General features: G+C 35.8%; 1 protein-coding gene across 5 annotated transcripts in view; it reads right to left on the minus strand.

The window, feature by feature from the left end:
- CACNA2D3 (calcium voltage-gated channel auxiliary subunit alpha2delta 3) overlaps positions 1–20,273 on the minus strand; it is a 373,089-nt gene that overhangs the window by 197,733 nt on the left and 155,083 nt on the right. For all 5 annotated transcript variants that reach the window (XM_051627834.1, XM_051627837.1, XM_051627833.1 and 2 more), the window contains exons 6-9: positions 8,844–8,975; positions 8,135–8,195; positions 7,892–8,042; positions 1,585–1,659 (exon numbers count right to left, since the gene is read on the minus strand). In XM_051627834.1, the coding sequence (XP_051483794.1) occupies positions 1,585–1,659; positions 7,892–8,042; positions 8,135–8,195; positions 8,844–8,975 (419 nt within the window). The remainder of the gene's footprint in view (positions 1–1,584; positions 1,660–7,891; positions 8,043–8,134; positions 8,196–8,843; positions 8,976–20,273) is intronic.

Consider the following 20,273-nt stretch of genomic DNA (forward strand, 5'->3'; position numbering starts at 1 on the left):
AATGTACTTAATTATTTTTAATAACTGAGCACTCTTCATAAAATCTGAGCATCATCTGGGTGGCATAAAAATTTTTTGATCAAACAATATAACGCATCTGACATTAAGTAACATATGGGTGTGTGGTAATCTGCAGTTTGATCAGTTGCAGAGTAATGGAAAGGTTAACAGTGGGATTAATTCCAGACAGGACATCTGGGCACTATATTTGAATCTTTGGTTTTAAGTCTAGAACTTGCACAGCTTTCATCTGACTCACTAGATGTACCCACAATAAAGTGCTCATTTAGAAAACTGCATCACAGTTCATCAATAAGGGTCTTCTACACAAAATTATTAGAAACAGTTCATGTAATTCCACATAGCAACCGAATTATATTCAGATAATCTAATAATCAACAGTGGAGAATATCAAGTACTTTGAGGAAACATGAAGAATAATACCCGTAGAATGTATGTAGGTGTGTAAAAGTAGGTAAAATGCAAATAACCCTTGTGAATAATACAATGGAGTAAAGTTCAGCATAACAAGACCAAATTAATTTTGTCTTGGTATATGTCAAAAGACCTAATACCAACACACTGAAAAAACATGGCACTTCTGCTTCCTGTAACACCTCACTGACTCCTTCAGAAAAAATTACCTGCCACGCTGAATGTTAAGCGCTCAGCTGAAACTCTTCTGATTTGCCTTTAGTAAAATGAGAGAAGTATTTAAAGATGCAAGACTGCTGCTCTCTCAAGCCATATGGAACACTCATTATAGGCTGACAAGTCACTTTAAGAAGAGAGGAATCTTTACCAGGGAAGAAGTTCTATAATAACACAAGTGGCTTACTTTAACAGTCCTTTTCCTCAACCAGAAACAAAGGACTTTTCAACTACCTGATTTCATAACTTTAAATGACATGAACAATCTTACCTTACCCTTGTAAGAAGTGTGAGGGAGTAATGCTTGCACAGGGCAGCTGCATTTGGATGGCAGGCAATAAATCAAACTTCAAGCTACAGATTCATACTGCAATCTCCCTTCAAGTAAAAATTTCACTGAAATAACTTTAATAATTTATTTAATAAATTCTACTGCCAGTAGGATTTAATTAATTTGAACACTTTCACAGAACTTTCTTGAATGAATGTATCATTATATTGCTAGACCTGTTTGGAATGCTAGATTTTTTCATTCACATAGTATTATATTTGTTTTCATTTATTTTGAGATTTTTATTTCAACTTTAGTGTTAGTTTGACTTCAGAATGCAATTTCTTCCTCAGACATTTTTGGTAACAGAATGATAGGTCAATTTAAAGCAACTGAAATATTTTATTTAAAATAATTGCTAAATTCTATTAGCAGTATATTTATATATAATTCTGTACTCCATTAAGTTTATTCAATCAAATTGACTAGGAGGTTATTTCTTTTTCTTCCTACGGAATCACATAAGACTTTATTGAAATGGCATAAGGAGAAAAATTAATAAATTCTAATAAAGGTATCATTGTACTAGGAAAAGATCATAATAGTACATTGTTACACGTGGCATCCTATCTCTCTCCTGTTTTGTTACTTTCATTCCTTACCTCTTTGTTGGCTCTGTCTGCTTGAACTAATGTTCCATTCAGACATGGCTCTACATAATGAAGTTCTTCATTATACTATAGAGAGAAATAAAAAGTAGGATGAAAAATTTAATTAAAAGCTTTGAAAGATACAGTTTAATTTAACAGTTCAAAACTACAGTGAAACACACACAAAGAAAGAACAAAAGGATTTGGTTAATTTTTTTAACTAGCTGTATTTTTTTTTTCCTTTTAAATGATTATTAATGTTTCAGAGGTCTATACTTCTAAAAAGAAGCATTTAATGGAAAGAATGCCAACATTCAGGTGGAGTTAATGGCTATTATAGACATTAGTTGGCATAAATTGCCTCAAGTTGAAATCCAGATAGTATTAAGAAGTCATATTTGATACATCACAGTCACAACTTCAAATTCTTTGCTACATATAAAAAAAAAAAAACCTGAAAAATATTTGACACACTGGCTAATATTTTGGAAAGTTAATAGTGAAACAACTACACCAAAAAGTCTGTAAGCTTCAGTCAAACCTGGATGCTGCTGACATGATTCAGAATTTCAGTCAAGCAGGAAGCTGTGACACATCTTTAAGGATCTATCTGCTTACCTTGCAAGGTCTAAGTACGTTAGATAGCCCAGTCCTGTTTTCAGAAGCATCTTAAGCATGAACAGAAACTCTCATCTGCTGTGAGTAGATGTTGCAGACTCATGGATGCTTAAGTCACTTGATTGGAAAATTGGGCCTGATTGTTTACGTCTTTTCAACACAGGTCAAATTAATACAGAAGTACCTTCAAAAAGTCTACATTAGTTGTATAGAGTTAACTTAATTCCTCCTGTCATCAATTTAATCTACTCTAGAAGTTATCATAGATTGAACTTTAAGACCTTTGCATTTAGGCTTTAAGCAATTTCACCCTTTCATAGGAATTAAGTGAATCAGAACATTAATAGTAAACTGTGAAGGATTGCATACTAAATCAAGTAAAAAGTTGATCTATGCATTTACTCCCTTCTTCCTCCACCTCAGTAGGAATAAAAAAAGCCTTACAAAGATTCATTACAGAATGCTCCTTAGACAAGGTTCTCTGTCACTGCATGTTCTCACTTTCTCTGCCTGTAGCTCCAAATTTGTTCTGCTCTCTTCAGTTTACCACCACTCCTGTCTCTACACTTGTATTTAGCTATATAGCCCTGCAACCTGTTCCACAGGTTGCTAATGACAGATCTCCCTCTCCCTTCCCCACCACCTTATCAGCAATGTGAACTCAGTTCTACAGCTCTTCTATGACATTTAAAATACTGAATTTAGTGAAATAGCTTCCTGATCTTGAACCAAAATGCTGGTTAGTAAATACTGACTTTTCCACTGATACCCAGTATAGATCTCTTGTTAATTTACCTCAGTAAAAGTCTGCATTTTGCTTTCTAAGAGTCTTGCATTACACTGTTTTCTTGTATTTCCTAGTGTTGCATAGACTCTGGCATGTCACATCTTTGCATGTTACACTTGTGATAGCTGAGATGCAATAGCTGTGAACAGCCAGTCTTTTGCTGAAGGAGGGAAGGAGAGAAATAAAAATCAATTACCTTCCTTTCTGAACTCCTACTCTAAAACCTCAGTCTACTTTCATGTTACTTTTAATTTAAACATTTGATGACATTATTTTATTTAGTTACATTTATCTGTTTAATTAGTTCATATTATTTTGTCACTCTAGTTATTTATTTGCACAAGAGGCATAAAATAAAATTAGTGGGCTAAAATCTGAACTAAGAGGAACAATATAGACAGCCAGAGAGCTGCTGAGCTACACTGTATAACCAGATATTATTCATATTCTGAAATGTGAGATCCATGTGTTTTCAGCACACCTACACAAGAAGTTTACATTTACATTATTAGGCATATGTGAATATCCAATATAGCCCAGCCTAAGATCCAACAGTGAAGCCAATACAGAAAAGGAACCAAGGGAATTTATTCCACTCTCTTCAATCCCTTTCTCCAAAGTTTCACTAACATTACCATGCACAAGGGGCACACAAACACAACCCGCTGCTTAGAGCAATCACATGGAGGTCAGCAATTGGCTGCCTTGCTTTTTCTCAGCCTGATAACACATTAGTTGTACAGAACTTGACTATTCAGGCAGGCTGAAAAGTAAGTTTATCCATTGTCTATTCTGTATAACTAGAAGGACTCTGAAGGAGACACTACATAGAAACCATTTATAATGAAAAATTCTACAAATTTAAAACCAGGAACTATACTAGTGTGCTTTGAATTAACAAATACTTGTATTCTAATCAATTTTTCTAAAATGGTGTGACCAAAGCATTAAAATTAATGTAATATTCTCAGCTCAGTTAATATTTTATTAATTTAATGTTGAGTTTATATTTTTATAAAATCATTTTAAAATTTCAGCATTTGACAAAATTAGTACTTGTTTTATTATAATATTGTTAAATTAATGCATGACTTGGGATTATATTTCAAAGTGAATTGGAAACATATGCCTTTTCTCTTGTTGTTGCAGGCATCTCTGTTCTTGCACCAGTGAACTGACCTTAAATTTTAACACAGGCAGTACAAAATTACATTTCAACAATTTTTTTTGCAATTATATCATCTAGTCCACCAATTTCAGATAGACTTTGCAACAATCTATCTATGAAACTGAAATAATTTTTAATATTATCATGTTTTGTTCATGGGTTTTGTTCATGGCTGAGTTGTTAGGTTGTTTTGTTTTGTTTTGTTTTCTGTCCTACTACATATTTATAAGTGTTAATTGAGTTTTTAACAAAACAGTAATATGTAGCTGACCATAACTCTAATTACAGTTAATGGGAATCCTAAACATTAACTTTTTTTTTTTTTTTTTTAATAAAATACTGAAACTTAGAAGCAAATTGTAAAGCTCTTAAAACTTTTTGTAAAGCGAAATATGAAGAGGAGGTTCCAGGGAGGTCTTACAGCAGCTTCCAGTACCTGAAGGGTAACATACAATCTCACTCAAACATTTGTCTATCGATAAAAGCTATACAGGATTTTCAGTGCTTTCACACCAAGAAGCCCTTTGTGTGGTCTTTGTTGTCTAGTGTTTTGATCACTAAAACATCCCCTCCGGTCTTGACAAATACTATTTACCCTGCTGGCACTTACTCAGCGCAGTGCTTCAGAAGTAACTTTTGCTGATCATTTAGATCACAGTAACCCTGTGATCTGTGCATGCTCACTATGTCTTCCTCCAACATACCAAATTTTAAAAAGAGTTAATAATCCAGCCCAGGCCTATCTACACCATTCCTCACTGAAACATTCACTAGCTTCTTCACATCACTGGTCTCTGTTACCAGTTTGCTACATTTTCAAGCAAAGAAATTTTTTTCATTTATACTATTATTTTTCTTGCCTGGTGAGACAGCAAGGACTATACTGTGACAATTAGTCCAAGAGAACTCCTTAAAACTCCTCTTCCAAGATAACTTCAAGGCGACAGGACAGCACTATCCACTCACTGTCATTCCTGTTACGGCCTCCTTGTTTTCCCGAGTTTCTGCAGTACCTCTTTCAATGCAGTGAATAATTTCAGCTTCATAACTGCATAGTAACTAAACCACTAGTGTTCTAATGAAATTAAACAGCTGAGCTGGTAAGTTGTTACCCATTTTCAGTTGTTAATTCTACAAATAAGACATACTCATCCTGAAAGAGGAGAGGAAAGGATCTTGAGATGAAAAATTGACCTCAGTCAAATGCTATATTTACCACAGTAGTTACACATCTTTCTAAATATTAATAATTTCTTTTACTAACCAAAGTACATACTAGGTGTAAGCAGGAGGGCTGCAGTGGCAGCCTCTGAGGGAGCGGGTGGCAAACCGCCCCACATCAGTCACAGCAGGTTCCAGCCGGTTCTGGCACCAACTTGAGCAACCTGGAAGGCGCCAAAACGGCAACAACAAACCGGAGGAGGCTACAGCATCCTCAGGCAGGCAGGCATGAAGAAGAAGCCATCAAGGGCTGAAAACATGTAGAAATCCAGCTTGAAATGTGTTCTGCTGAAAGGGGTGCACTTCTGGACACCCTTCCGACCCTGCAGTAAGCTGCGAAAAGGGGCAGTAAGAAACAAGCACAGAGCTGCTGACAGAAACCTACACAGGACCTCGATCTCCCACCCCACCCAGCACCTCACTCAGGGGAGTGAAGGGATTGAAACCAGCAGGTAAGGTTTGCTGAGGGCAGGGTGCCAGCAGGGAAGGTACTAGACACAAGCTGAGCCTGGTCAAGGGGGAAGAGACGCTCAGCTGGGTGTTTCTTTCATCTACTTATTTGCCAAATCAGTGATTAGATGTTTGTGTTAATTGGCAATAAGTTACATTAAAAATCTGTGACCCCATGCTGTTTTATGAACAGCTCAGTTAATTTTCAATTAAATTTTAAATTGGAAAAGAATTACATTTAGATATTTCATTCTTGCTTTTTTTGAAGTATTTAAACAGTAATTCTGCTGTATTACACCTTGGATTTTAGCTACATATTTATATCTTTTGTTATAGATATGCCTTTTGGTTTTCCCAAAATAAAAATTTTCACTTTTTTTTTTTCTTTTTTTATTCCTAAATCATTCACTGTAACTGTCACAACTACTGATAAACACAGATTATACACCAAAAAATATCTGGTCAAGTATCTTAATAATTACTTCATTGAAACATTCCTAAAATTTACCAAAGTTATTTCGATTGGAGTTCATTTTCTGAAGGACAGTAAACCTTTTTTTGATACAGTATGTAAATATGTTTTTCTACTGTGTGAGTTTCTGCTAATTATGCAATTATCATGCAAGGAAATTGATAAAAATGTTATTGTGAACTGACAGCTCACTGTTAAAACTACAGTAAATGCACACATTGTTCAAGCATATATAGAATCACAGAATGGTTTGGAGTGGAAGGGACTTTAAAGATCATCTCATTACAACCCCTCTCATTACAACCATGGGCAGGGACACCTTCCACTAGACCAAGTTGCTCTAAGCCCCATCCAACCTGGCCTTGAATACACTTCACTCTTACTGCAATCTCAAAAATTAGTACTGGTATCTGTAGGGTAATTTATTTTAGTACATAAAGAGCACTTGCTTTGTAACAAAAAAGGCCAAAATCCTCCTAACATTAAAGAGTTTGAAGACAATGTTACTATTTATAAAGTATTAGGGAAATATTATCAGCAATGTAGAATTTCAAAAGCCACCAATTCCTTCTCCCTCTCCCCCAGCCCAAACATAGTCACAACGCCAATTTTGGACTTTTAAAGCCATCTTACCTACATGATTAATCCCATTACTTTTAAATACTGTAAAACTATCCTCTTTTCATAGATATAAGACATATACGTGGAAATCTAACTACCATACACGAGTAACAAGAACTACTGATGATCTAATTTATCACTGAGCTCTGCACATACATTTCAGATTCACACTAAGGAAGTATGAACAACGGGGAGCTGTGCCAGCCTTTTATGCCTTTGAAGCTTCAACAAAGGTAAGATCTGGTTCTATTCTGGGAATAAATTTTTTAGCAGGTTCTGGTGGGATAGGAAGAGGGTAATGGTTTTAAACTAAAAGAGGGTAAATTCAGACTAGATATAAGGAAGAAAGATTTTACCATTAGGGTGGTGAAACACAGGAACAGGGTGCCCAGAAAAGTGGCAGATGCCCCATCCCCAGAAACATTCCAGATCATGTTGGACGGGCCTCTGAGCAACAAGATCTGTCCCTGCACATTGCAGGGGGGTTGGACTACATGTTCTTTAAAGGTCCCTTTGAACCCAAAATATTCTATTATTAATTCTTACATATTAACCATTTGCAATTTGCACTGTACTGAAGAAGCTGAGGAGGAGGGAAAGAAACAGGGAGGGAGAGACACCATGATAACAGAGGTAGTGGGACACATCCCAAAGTTAAAATTTAAGGCAATGCAGAAAGTTTAGGCAAACTACAAAACAGACTACTATTGTTTGGAACTATCAAACTCAAGACAACTTGTTCAAGGGGTTTCAGATTGCAACTCACATAAAAACAGTTTGAAAACAGTATCACCTAAGAAAAATCAGTGTTTATCCAGTTGGTTCAGATGTCATCTTATATCCACCACCTATCTGCAACATTTTTCAACTGTACCGTTTGATGTAAAACATGACAGATAGCAACAAATTATGGAAGGAAAACAAACAAATAAACAAAAAACACAAAAAAAAAAAAAAGGAAGAAAAATCCCAAGACACTCACAGCAATTATATTGAAGAAGTCATCATCTCCAAGGGTATCCAAAATAGATGAAACTGTCTGTTTTGCAATAGTCAATCGAAGCCCTTTCATACTGCCACTGACATCTACTAAAATTACCACATCTTTTGGAGAAGTTGCTGCCTGGATGTACCTAAGACAAAAGATAAAACATCTTATTCCTTTAAACACTCAACTTTTCTTCCTTTCAAATCTCTTACATACTGATAGTCATCTATTGCCTACCACTTTCTATTTCTGCAGTCAAATGCAATGACTCCATTTTCATCAGGTTCCCATTTAATTCCTGTTTAAAAAACGAGATAAAAATATTAAACTAAAACATTTTCACAGAACCTGTTAAAAATATATTTATGGCACTGGGGCAAAGTAGCATTTAATGGACTTTCATACTGATATGTGGTTAAAGATAAAACTTCAAAGGTAACAACATATTTTAAACTGTTTCTATAGAAATAACAGAAGTGATCTAATTGCATTTTATTACAAGTGCTGTGAAAGTAAACTTTAAAACGAGCTTTTGAAGTCTTTAAATGTAAAGATGTCAGGTAAGTGGAAGTCTAAGTACTGGACAACAAATTAAAATTGTCTTACTGTATTCATCAATAGAGCATAATAACTAATTTCAGTACTATATGAAGGGTCTAATCCTTTTGCCCTCCTTTCTCCACAGTCTTTTTAGAAGTTGTTTTTCATACATTTGTATAAGTATAGCAGAAAAATAATGATTATGAGCATGAGTTATCCTGGAAGCTTCACCTCCAAATGCTGATTGGTAAAAAAAAAACCTCAATGTAAATGTTGAATAGAAATATCCCTTTCCAAAAACTGGGCAAAATCAAACCTCAAGTTACTGTTAAAGTGTGACCATACTCAATGAAATTTGCAGCCATACCATTCCTGTATTTTTAGTAAGAACTTGTAATCTTCTTACCGGGATATTGTCTGAAAAATCCTTTTGCACTTCCAAAATATTGCCAGATGAGAGAAGGATCACGATCAAAGTTATCCACAAACACCTTATTTAAAGATTCTGACCAATACACTCCATTTACAATGGCTGGATCTGGGGGAAAATAAAAAAAAAAAAAAAGAAAAGTGATTTTCCCTAAATACAGTCCCTTGAACTCTATCATCATCAGCGTGTTCAGTACCCAAAAATCTAGTCACTGCAAAATTCTGCAGAATATCTTTTGGTTTCCTTTGTCAATTAAGTGATTCAAAATAAACTATACACTTAAATACAGAAGAGACACCAGATACATTTTTTAGATACATTAAAATTGCTCATTAGACCACCTATCTGGAACCACTGTATCACATGTTCTGGAAAACATAAGGGAGTCCACCTAGTAATAGACTATTTCGTCAGTTACTTTCCCTAAATGCATGGAATGTCTCATTGCAACATGTTATACATACACTTAGTTTTTTAATTTTCAACTTGGCAAGGCTGTTCTCACTATATCTGGAAGTTTATGTATGGCAACACAAAGTGAAATACTTTTTTATTTTACACTTCAGCGAATTATGATATATATACAAACACAAAATCTCATGACAAATAACATTAATTTTTTATTTTGAAAACATCGGACACATTTCACAACAATTACCTCATTATTTTTGATTCCCATAGAAAGAGAAATACAAAGCATATCCTTGATTTTGAAAATAAACTATTTCTGTTTAAAACATCCCCATATACCAAGTACCTAAAAACCCAGGCTGCTCAAGTATGTTTTGACACTGATTTGGTTAGATAGCAGGAAATAATCAATAAATCATAAATAAACTAACATCTCTTTAAAAGCTTGAAACTGTGAATTTTTAAAGAAGAGAAACAATTAAGTTATAATAGATTCTCAATTCAGTCTGTATGTGAAGTCAGCAGTACAGAAAGGAAAAAATGGAACTAAAATCACAGATGTATCATTTCATGTATACAAGTCTGCATATGTGAATACATAGTAAGATTTGTCCAAGCATTTGAAAAAATATTCCCTTTAGCTTGCAAAATAATGTTGCTGTGCTGCTTTCAGAAAACTGCTTAGCATGTATTTTAATGGAGTGGAAAAAAGGTGAATTGTTATCTTTCCTTACATTCATTAAGAAAAACAGCAGAAAAAGGAAAGTGTCTCAGCTACAAATCTTTGAATTATACTTTCATCTTAATATTCAGGTTTACATAGAGGGACTGCTGAAAAAGCAAGGTCAACAAACAGATGATGTTTTTGAAACATGTCTAATATAGTTACTTTTTTTCTCTAGAAGATGAAACACACATTTAAAATCTGTCCAAACAGACACGTATCAAACAAAGCAATGTCAATAGTCCAATGGTTCTACTTCAGTCTTGCCTAGCTGGCAAAATCCATTGTCCAGGATTCTGCGTTTACTCGAATAAAGGTCTGTGATTAAGACACCACTATATAACTTTCAAGACTGGCTATCATGGAATCTATGACCATTTTGTCAAAATATGTGCCTGTTTCAGTGCCCCAAAATTTTGATCCATTGTTCAGCATTTAGACATTACATGAGAAGTGAAGCATGAAAATGAGAATCCTTGGTCCAGCAGAACTTCCCAGTTCTGCTCCTATACACAGGTTCTGAATCACTAGAAAGCACAGCGGCATTATTGACTCAGCATTACAATACTGAGATTGAGATAAGGTGACAAGTTTAAGCCAGCTTTGAAGAAAACGAACATAGTTCAGAGGGTTGATTTTGGTTTGTTGTTTTTTTCCTTGGAAGTGTTGCTAGAAAGAAAAGAAAAAAAAGAAAAAGAAAAAAAAAAACTTTTCCTTGGCCTTTAGAGGATAACAGGCTCTTCATATTTCATTCAATCGTCAGGATCAGTGAAAAGCCACATCAATCAGACTAAATATAAATTAAGACAGAATTATTCTAGTCAACTATAGAGGTTCTTAGCAACTGACATTCAGATCTGATTCAAAGCCTGCACGTTGCAACTTAGTTTCTTACAGTGTCATCAGTTCACCAGATGTGTGTTCTAACACGAGTTCCTCAGGGGCTAATTTTTAATGACCTTTCTAATGAATCTGTGCTATTGTGCCTCCCAACGCAGTGATAACTTCCTTTAAATTCTACATTCACTCCAGCTATATAAGGTCATGGGACAACTTTAGTTGTCCACCTATTAAGCTCTAAACTGAACGTGAAATCCTTCCATTTGAAATATATATATATATATATATTTAAAAAATGCACAAAGTCACTGTAAAAAAATTTTATATTAAAACTTCCTTACCACCACAGCAGTGAATTACTTTTTTAGCCCATTTATGATGAGCCACTTTACATGTTTATATATCTGTACTACAGATTAGAGAGCTCCATGGCAATACAAGCAGGAATTTTTCTTTGAGCATGATTGGTTGAGTCTATATTCCACAGTAGGTTGACAACATTAATCACTAATCATCCAAATGCTGATCTCCATAAACATTAATCCAGTCGTTCTGAAACTAAAAGGAAAATTTTAGCTGAAAGGAGCATTAGGCAGGCATTTTAAATAAGAGGGCACAATTAAAATGTCATCTATGATGACTGGGTTCCTTCAAAATGAAACCGCAGTGACAATTCACTACCTTCCTACGTCTTGCATATCTACTGTGCTGGCTGTTCTATTTACAATATACCAAACTGCATTTTACACATCAAACATTTTTATTAAAAAAAAGCATATAAGGTCACACTCAAAGAAAAGTGGAGCAGGGAAAAATATATTCGAATTTTAGTAAAACCACTAAATTGCTTGAATTGTCCCCACTACTTCATTTAGAAACAGTATTCTTAAGTTTTTATATTACTGCTGAATGTCATCTGCACCCCTAAAATAGCTGTAAATAGTGGTAAATTAATGCTTGTGAATATTCAGAAATTTTGGGAGGAGAAAAAAAAATGAAAGATAAAGCTCCATATAAATATGAAATCATTAATGTGATATTATGAAGGTCAAAGACAGTAAGTGTAAATAGCTTCTGCCACAACACTGGAAACATAATTTCTGCTTTTGCTCCCTGACAGTAACAGCTAAAAAATAATTAAAATATTTCCTTTCCCTTGCCTTTCAGATGGGCTGCCTCACAATTATACGGGGTTTTGCTCCACTGCAGGTTGTGTAGCTAGTTAACTGTTTGTTTACCAACATTTAATATAACCCCCCCCCCTAGGGCAAATAGATACACTGACACCAATCTGAAACATAATTTGCCAAAGAGTAAAAATGCATGTAGCAATTAAGCTGCTGTCATAGATATTGCTGATCGGAAGAAATAGGGCTGGAGTCTCAACAGAGGCAACCAAGGTGTGCAGACTGCAAGATGTGCAACAGCGTGCCAAAGGTTAGCGCTATAATGAAATGCATTTTAATTCACAGAATTCATAAAAATACCTAGAATAGAATAAGTCTGTGGAATTAAACTACTACATACGCAATACATTTTGCTTTCTAATTATTCCAGCAAGCTTTATAGAAAATAAGGGAGGCCACTGAGGAATCCAGTGATTATGAAGAAAACACAGAATAGTGCCCTTTCTTGACATAGTCTGCTTTATTACCCAGAAAAAAATATTACCAATGATCCTTAGTTTTTTTCCCCAAAATGGTCTGAAGACCTCAAGGGCAGCCCCTAACATTACAGATCAGTACTGTCATCCAACAAAGCAGTATGAGCACAACATACAGGACTGAACACTGGAAAAGGAATGCAAAATCCAGCACCCTTTTGGCTCAAAGATAGCAATAATATTAGCTTCGTTTTGAAGACACTGACAACATATTTAGTCTGGTCATATTTTAAAGAATAACAAAATCACATACTCTGCTGGGACATACACCAACAATCTAATAATTATACTACTCAACACTAATATGAATGCTTTTCAGGGTGGTCCAACATATTCAAGAGCTGGGGCTGGATGCCAATTTTGGCAACTGCCTTTGCTTTTTTCTCTCTTTCCCCCTCCCTCTGCCTCATGCAGATGCATCAGCTCACAGATCAAAGCATCTGGCCATCTGTAGACACAAAAGAAGGTGTTTGTCCACTTTGCTTCATGTGCTGAGAACCATTCACCAATATCAGAAATCACATTCCCTCCTCATAAGTATAGGAGGTGGTAAAGACTTCAAGTGTGCGACTGTATTAGAGGCATAACAGTAGGCACTTAGATGTGTTCAGCTTCCAAAATTGCCCTAATAACATTCCCCTCCTCCTTTGAAGTGGCAGGAAAAGTACTGGAGTATGGCCAGATGTGTTTATTTTTATGCTGTTTCATGTGTGAGTTTGAGTTTTTTGGTCATTTTTGGTTTTGCTGTTTTGGGTTTTTTCTTTGTGAACAAGATGGTCTGAGATTCAACTTCAGTTAATCTAAAAACCAGAATTACACCTGCAAACTCCTCACTAATGCCATTCTGGGAGAGAGATTCAGTTCTGCCTCTAAGAGCCTGCCACCAGCTGAATTATTAAAAATGTTCTGCCACAAAACAGTGTACCTTTGAGGTCATCCACTCAGCTACTAACCTGGTTTGACCCTGCTCAGCTTAGCAGATGCAACAGCTAAAAGCAACCAGTATGTCGGCAGACCTGTGAATCAGTTAGAGCTCTGTGTGTTGTGTCCTGTGTGCTTTGGATTAGTGTTAAATTATTATTTTTCCCTAAATTGAGTCTGTTCTGCCTGCAACCTTGATTGGTGAAGAACCCTCCTTGCCCTTTGTCTTGACCCATGAGCTTCTAGTTGGTCTTTGTCCTCCCCATCCCAGAGTGTGCAGGGGTGGGAGTTGAGTGGCCACAGGGCTGCTTCTTTGTTGTCATGGCAGGCCCAAACCACAACTGTCCATCCCAGGAAGAACCAGAAAGCTGCTGCCTTAATAGAGCTGTTGTCACAGGAGTCAGGGACACGGGGGAGTTACAGCTATCACTAAGAGTCTAACAAAACAAGCTTTCTTACCCAACAATTGCTAAGAGCCCTTTAGCTGAGGAGTACTAAAGTTGAAACCCAGTAACCCTGTCAGATGACTCCATAAATTAATTACCACAGTTACCAGGATATTTCTCTGTTTTCAGAAAAACACACTTATTTCCACATATATGCACATAAGAATTTAAGACTATGAAACCTGAAAGATCTGTGAGAAAATACCACATCACAGAACTTTAGGATGCCAGCGTGTGACTGAGAGACAGGGCAAACAACATGAAAAACCACTGCTAGAAACAGTTTTCCAAGTAGGAAAGGGAATACAAATGCTCAGAACATAGGAATTAACCAAATGGACCCTATATGCATTGCAGTTTGATCACAGAAGAAAAATTAGTCTTGAATATTGAAAAAAAGAGCCAGTTCTGACACATGGCAGGCAGAAATCTCTGCACAGACTGGTGGAACAGTGATTAGCAGCAACCAGGAAATCTAAACCTCTGCAATTGGCAGGGCAGGAAGAAGTGTCATGACAATACAGGAAGCCAGTGGAACACATGGCAAATTAGAAGAAAAGAAAGCAAATGTGACTGCTGCTAAATGAAGCCAACTGTGCTGTAAAATATTTAACACACAACATACCAAAAAGGACAATTTTTGCAGAGCTGTCAAAGTGATATATGACAAAGACAAGGCACAGCCTTTGAAATAAAAATTTCTCAAGGAGAGTCCTGTTCACAACTCTTTACAAAAGCCGTTTAAAACACATCATGCAAACCTGTAAATTAACATTTCACCATCAATGTCTGATTCCTATTGCTCAGACATGCAGAAAGAGACACTGAACTGCAGAAACAGGCCGACTTAGTTACATGACACAGTGCAATAAGGACCAACAAATAATGCTTTGAACAGGAGATGTTACAGACCTAGTCGTATCAACACATCGTGTCTTTCACATAAAAAAAAATGGAGGCATGAGAAGCTTTAGAGAGAAATGGTTTAGAATATAAAATGCATTACAGTCACACTGAGCTATAATAACTAAACCTCTACTGCTACATTCCAAGGAGTATCAACATAGTATGAATGTGAGAGTATCAGGTATGACAGCACACTTCTCTATTTGCAAGACAAGTCATTCTGTCTCAACCTCTCAAATCAACGGTCTCTTACTGCTGTAGTGCTTTATAATCCTGGTGTTGCACTTCTTCCTTGCACAAAAGACCTTGCATAATTTGAGAAGAAGGGAAACTTTACTCAAAAATGTTTGGAAATGTCTGAGATATGAAAATGTTCAGTTGGTTCAAAACCTCTGAAGCTAATATTAAAACATACTCAAAACACTGAACAGATGCACATCTTGGGATGAATACATTACAAAATCAGTTATGGATTCTTAAACACTATTTCTCCTTCAGGAATGTGCCAAGTAAATGCTGCAAGAAAGACACCTAGATAAACAAAGCAGAGTGTAAAAATGTCTTTGTAAGTTTTTAGCCAAACAATATTTTGAAACAGTTCATATTCTAGCCAAGCACGCTGATACTTGACCATAAGAGTAAGCCTTCTTTTCTCCTCTTCACACGACAGAGATCCAATAAAAATCAAAGGGTCTGTGTTATGTAGCAGGATATTATTACTGTATACTTAAATAGTAGACAAAATTAATAAAATTAGATAAACGTAGATTAAAATATACTCTCTTCAAGCTCAGCAAGTTCACTTGAGTTCAAAGAAAGGCTGTCATTTCCTTGCTGCTTATTCAGATTTTCAGTCTAGCAATACTTTTGCTTTTGTGTTTTGTTTACTCCATTCTTGAAAATTTTGTCTTTATAGTCCACACTCAGGCCCTTAAATTCAAGGGGTTCACAGGACATTTCTCTCATTGGCCATTCCAATGGTAACATCAAGTGAGGACAAAATTCAGCACGAACATACAAACTAAGACATTTTCTAGAGATGCAATCAGTGGGACCCAATGTGAACTTATGTTCCTGGAACTTAATTAAGGCAACCGACCTCCATGTGTTCACTGTGAGCCTGTTTACACACATACTCAGGAAGTGCAGTGCAGCAGGGACCACACTGAGCTACTGACTCCAGGGCTGGAAGTCACAGAGCTGAACCAGCATGGCAGGAAGCACAAGCTAATGATGACCCTTTCAGTAGGTTTCATTAGCTGCAAGTTCACACTCTGTAGTAGCCTTTCAATGCTCTCAGTTGAGCTCCAATGTGTTCTGTGGATATGTCTTTATACATTCCCATATGGGTTACTTTCTACCCAGGCCCAAGTAGACAGAAATAACAGCATTAAACAGCTGCTGGTTCCAACCCTTCATGATGGGAGCTAGAACAGTGGCTCCACAGCTTCTAATCAGTTATCAGATAAGTTAATACTCATCAGAGACAGTAATACAGAGAAAGAAAAGGTAAAAGAAGACACAGTAATTTTCTACTCTTATAGGCCAGTGGTAAATTATTGTCACGTTCTTGCCCCTGGAAGCAACAAGCAAGTAGGGGAAGCATCATAATTAACAAAGGTGTCTCCGGTCAAAAAGCATCTTAATATTATACCTGACAGTGTGCATTAACATTCACTGGCTCACATCTGTCCAAAGGCAAAGCCCAACCCCAAGTAACTAAGCAACAGCTGCTGAATGAGGAGTGGTAGAAAGTAGGGCTGTTTAGAGGAAAAACTTAATGTTACCATGTAGTCTGTATCTGACATCTAGTTGCCATGGTGATGTGGATGTTTTAAAAACATTCAGATTAGATCCACAGCCGGAGACACACAGACTGGGATACAAGCAAGATAAAGCACAGTACACATCTTGCGTGGTAGTGCCAACATTTCCAAAAGGCTCACTCTTAGAGAATTGAATAAAGGGGAGAAAAATAATAAATAAATCTGTGAAGCTGCAGCCCTTTTTGCAAGAACAAAGCAGCAGCCTGAGTAGACTCTGGGAATCGGATCTGAGGCAGAATATGAGCAAAACCAGATGGAACAAGTGGAGAAGTCTGTGCATCTTTGTCCAATAGCCAGCAAGAGTTAAAACAAAGAAATTCAGGAAGATAGAAAATTCTCTGCAACTTTGACTAAATCAGAGAGACTAAGAAAGTCCCTTTTAGATTAAACAATGTCCAAAGTTAGCCAGACAGTGCAAACACTATCCTAGAGATGTTAAAACGCAAAAGCAAATGATTTAGAAGAACTTCAAAATACATTGTGGTTTAGGACAATATGTGGCCATGATTATTTAAATAATAACTGCAGGATGTTGAATTTTCAGAAGTATAGTCCATAAAATCATATACTACAGTGATAGACAGATTTTATTTCTTAATTTCACACCTTGCAGGAAAAGGCTTTTACATATCTGCTAGCTGCAGATTATAATCTTTTTGCATCACTTGAGAAATGAATCTTTTTGGTTCTAATATTCTAGAAAATAAGTAATCTCAATTTTGAAGGCCACTTGGAAGGCATTGATAGGAAAGTATGACTGAACGATATTCATAGCTCTTTTTAAGTATCAAATTGAAAAAACCCTCACTTAATCATAAAATGGTTGTGGTTCATCACGTTTCAATATCTTTTAGAGAAGGGTCTATTACATGCAGCAGGTTTTTTTTCCTATGCAAGCAAAACTTTTTATTAGAGTCTGCATTTATTGACTTGTAGTGCATAAACTCGTCTTTTAACATGCACTGAAAATCATGCAATGGAAATACCATTTGACACAAGTAATATTCTTTACCAGTCCCTAAGTTGCTCAAGCAGAACTTAAAGATAACTTGTGAAGTCTAAGATCAACTTTTGCAATGTTTCCAGCATTCAAAAAGTAAACATGGTATGCAGAAAAGCAGACCAGACCTCATGCTTTTGTTACTAAAGATACCAAGTTCAGAATTGTTCAAAGACACATTCATACTGTTTACAAATAATTTCTTAAAGTATTAATTATTATGAAGATAGAAGGATAGGGAGGAAGGAAACAACTGCAAGAAAAGAAAGGTAACATTTTATGTTAAGACAAGGGGTAATGGTTTTAAATTAAAAAATGACAGATTCAGACTAGCTATAAGGACGAGATTTTTACTATGAAGGTGATGAAACACTGGAACAGGTTGGCCAGAGGTGTTAGATGCCCCGTACCTGGAAAAATTCTAGGTCAGGTTGGATGGGGTTCTGAGCAACTTGTTCTGGTTGAACATGTCCCTGCTCACTGCAGCAGTGGTTAGACTTAATGACATCTAAAAGTCCCTTCCAACCCAAAATGTTTTATGATTCTATTATCTACAACCCAGCAAACAATATGAGAGCACACCAATAATTGATTGCCAACTTTCCATAGTAGTAATATTAATAATAATTAGTACTAATAACACAAAGTTTTTAGACAAAGGCTTAAGTCCCATGATAAAATCCATCTTTTCAACAGTCAGTAAGTAACAGGCAACAAGGGAGATAGAGAGGCACAAAAGACAGCACACATGCTACAAATAATTGTGTCATTAACAAAGTTATAAGGGAAAGAGATAAAGCCTATTTCTGCTGAAGAGTACTGCAAGCTAGTAAAAAATGAGCGAATCAAATACATGAAGTCATGGAAGAATGCTAAATATGGGTTGTCCACATGAATTGTGAAAATAATAAGAGCAATAATAAAAACTGAATTGAAAACCATAGGAAAACATAGGATATTTATTGTCATCTTGTCTCTGAAATGAGTGGAGTCCAAATGTATTTCCAAGACTTGTAAGATACTTTTTAGTTTCTTATTTTATAAATCATATTTACTTCAACCAATCTCTGTTACAGCATCAAAACAGTTGCTAATACTTGAATGTATTTCAAAACCAATGGTGTGGAATTAGCCTCAGTGTGATATCAATTTCAAGAAAAAATAATTTAATCTATTATTAATGAGGATTTCTTTGTCTTTCTACATTTTTTTTTAATTGTATTTTGCATTCATGAACTTTTTTTTTTTAAATGCTGGTGACACAGCTTGAGACTCTCAGCAACATATTGTGTGCCTTATGTTTGTTAGTTGAGTTGACATAAACCATATCTCCTGTTGACAGAAGTGCTTGAAAATATTCATGGACTTCAGCATCCATCACAGAAAAAAACTGCAGTAATGGAAAGCACTGATAAAATCCCTTCCTGTACTTCAAAACCACCAGAACAGCAGCTATACCACAGTGTGAGGATAGAAAGAACAGACGGAAGACAGCCAGCCAGACTTCTCTAAGTTAAAATTTATACTATTGCTTTTATTTTTCAAAGCAGCAGATCAACTCTTGTACTCTATAAGACTGATCATTCAAAATTTATTTTATATCCTGGCTCTTCTGCTCTGTCAGTAAAGAGAGAGCAACATTTTGCGCTAAGGCTACTTCTTCATTATCTAAATACACCTGGACAGCTATCTGACAACCTGCAATCTACTGTCTTTTGTTGTTTTTTTTTAACACCTTAAATAAAAACAATTTGGATAAATTAATTATTCACTTGGTCATGACCACACTATTCTCCAGCTTCCTTAAAAAAGATCTTCCCTGTAACATACCTCTGCTTCCTGACTTAGCACAGAACCAGGCTCAACAATGTAAAAAGATAGAAGTAATTTATTAAGGCACCTGCCAGTTTATGATAGCAGAGATTTTATGAGCTAACCAGTCTCTGGGCTGTTGATAGGTATTTGCCAAAGACTAGACAAATGGTTAATTTTTAAAAAATCCTTCCTAGTTCCTGAAGAGCAACTAGCAAAATGCACGTAGCATAGTCTAGGGGTAGGAGAGAAGGAATTGTTATTAAGCAGAAGTCAATTATGATTATTTGATTTAAACTGTATTGTTCACCTGCTCCCCTCTCAAATACATTCTAGTAGGGAATAAAGACTAATTCAACTATGACACAAAAATTTAATCATGACCCCAACATGTATTTCTCAATCATGTGGCAGTGCTATGAAACATAAGTTGCTTGATTTATCAAAGGATGGGAAAATTCAGTCTTTTGTAGTGGTAGACGCTATGAAATGTCAGACAAAGTTGTAGGAAAATGCTGAGAGAAGCGTATTCAATATAAATTAATATGACAACATTAGAAAAAAAAAAAAATCAGTGTAAGCACTGTGCTAGAAATTCATGTAACTTCCTTAATTTAAAATGTAATCATATAAGCAAAATGTTGAAATACTACAATAGCATAAGCCAAATTTTCCACTGTAAATGAAAGCTGGAGAATAACTGTCCAGACCCAACACTTTTTGAGGAAATTTTATGCTTTTTGACATAGAACCATTGAATAACAGAATCATCAAGGCTGGAAGGGACCTTCAAGTTCAACAAGTCCAACCGTCCACCCTACAATGCCTAGCCACTAAAAAATCATATCATTATTAAA

This window comes from Apus apus, chromosome 9 (assembly GCF_020740795.1).
Source record: "Apus apus isolate bApuApu2 chromosome 9, bApuApu2.pri.cur, whole genome shotgun sequence".
Taxonomy (NCBI): Eukaryota; Metazoa; Chordata; class Aves; order Apodiformes; family Apodidae; genus Apus; species Apus apus.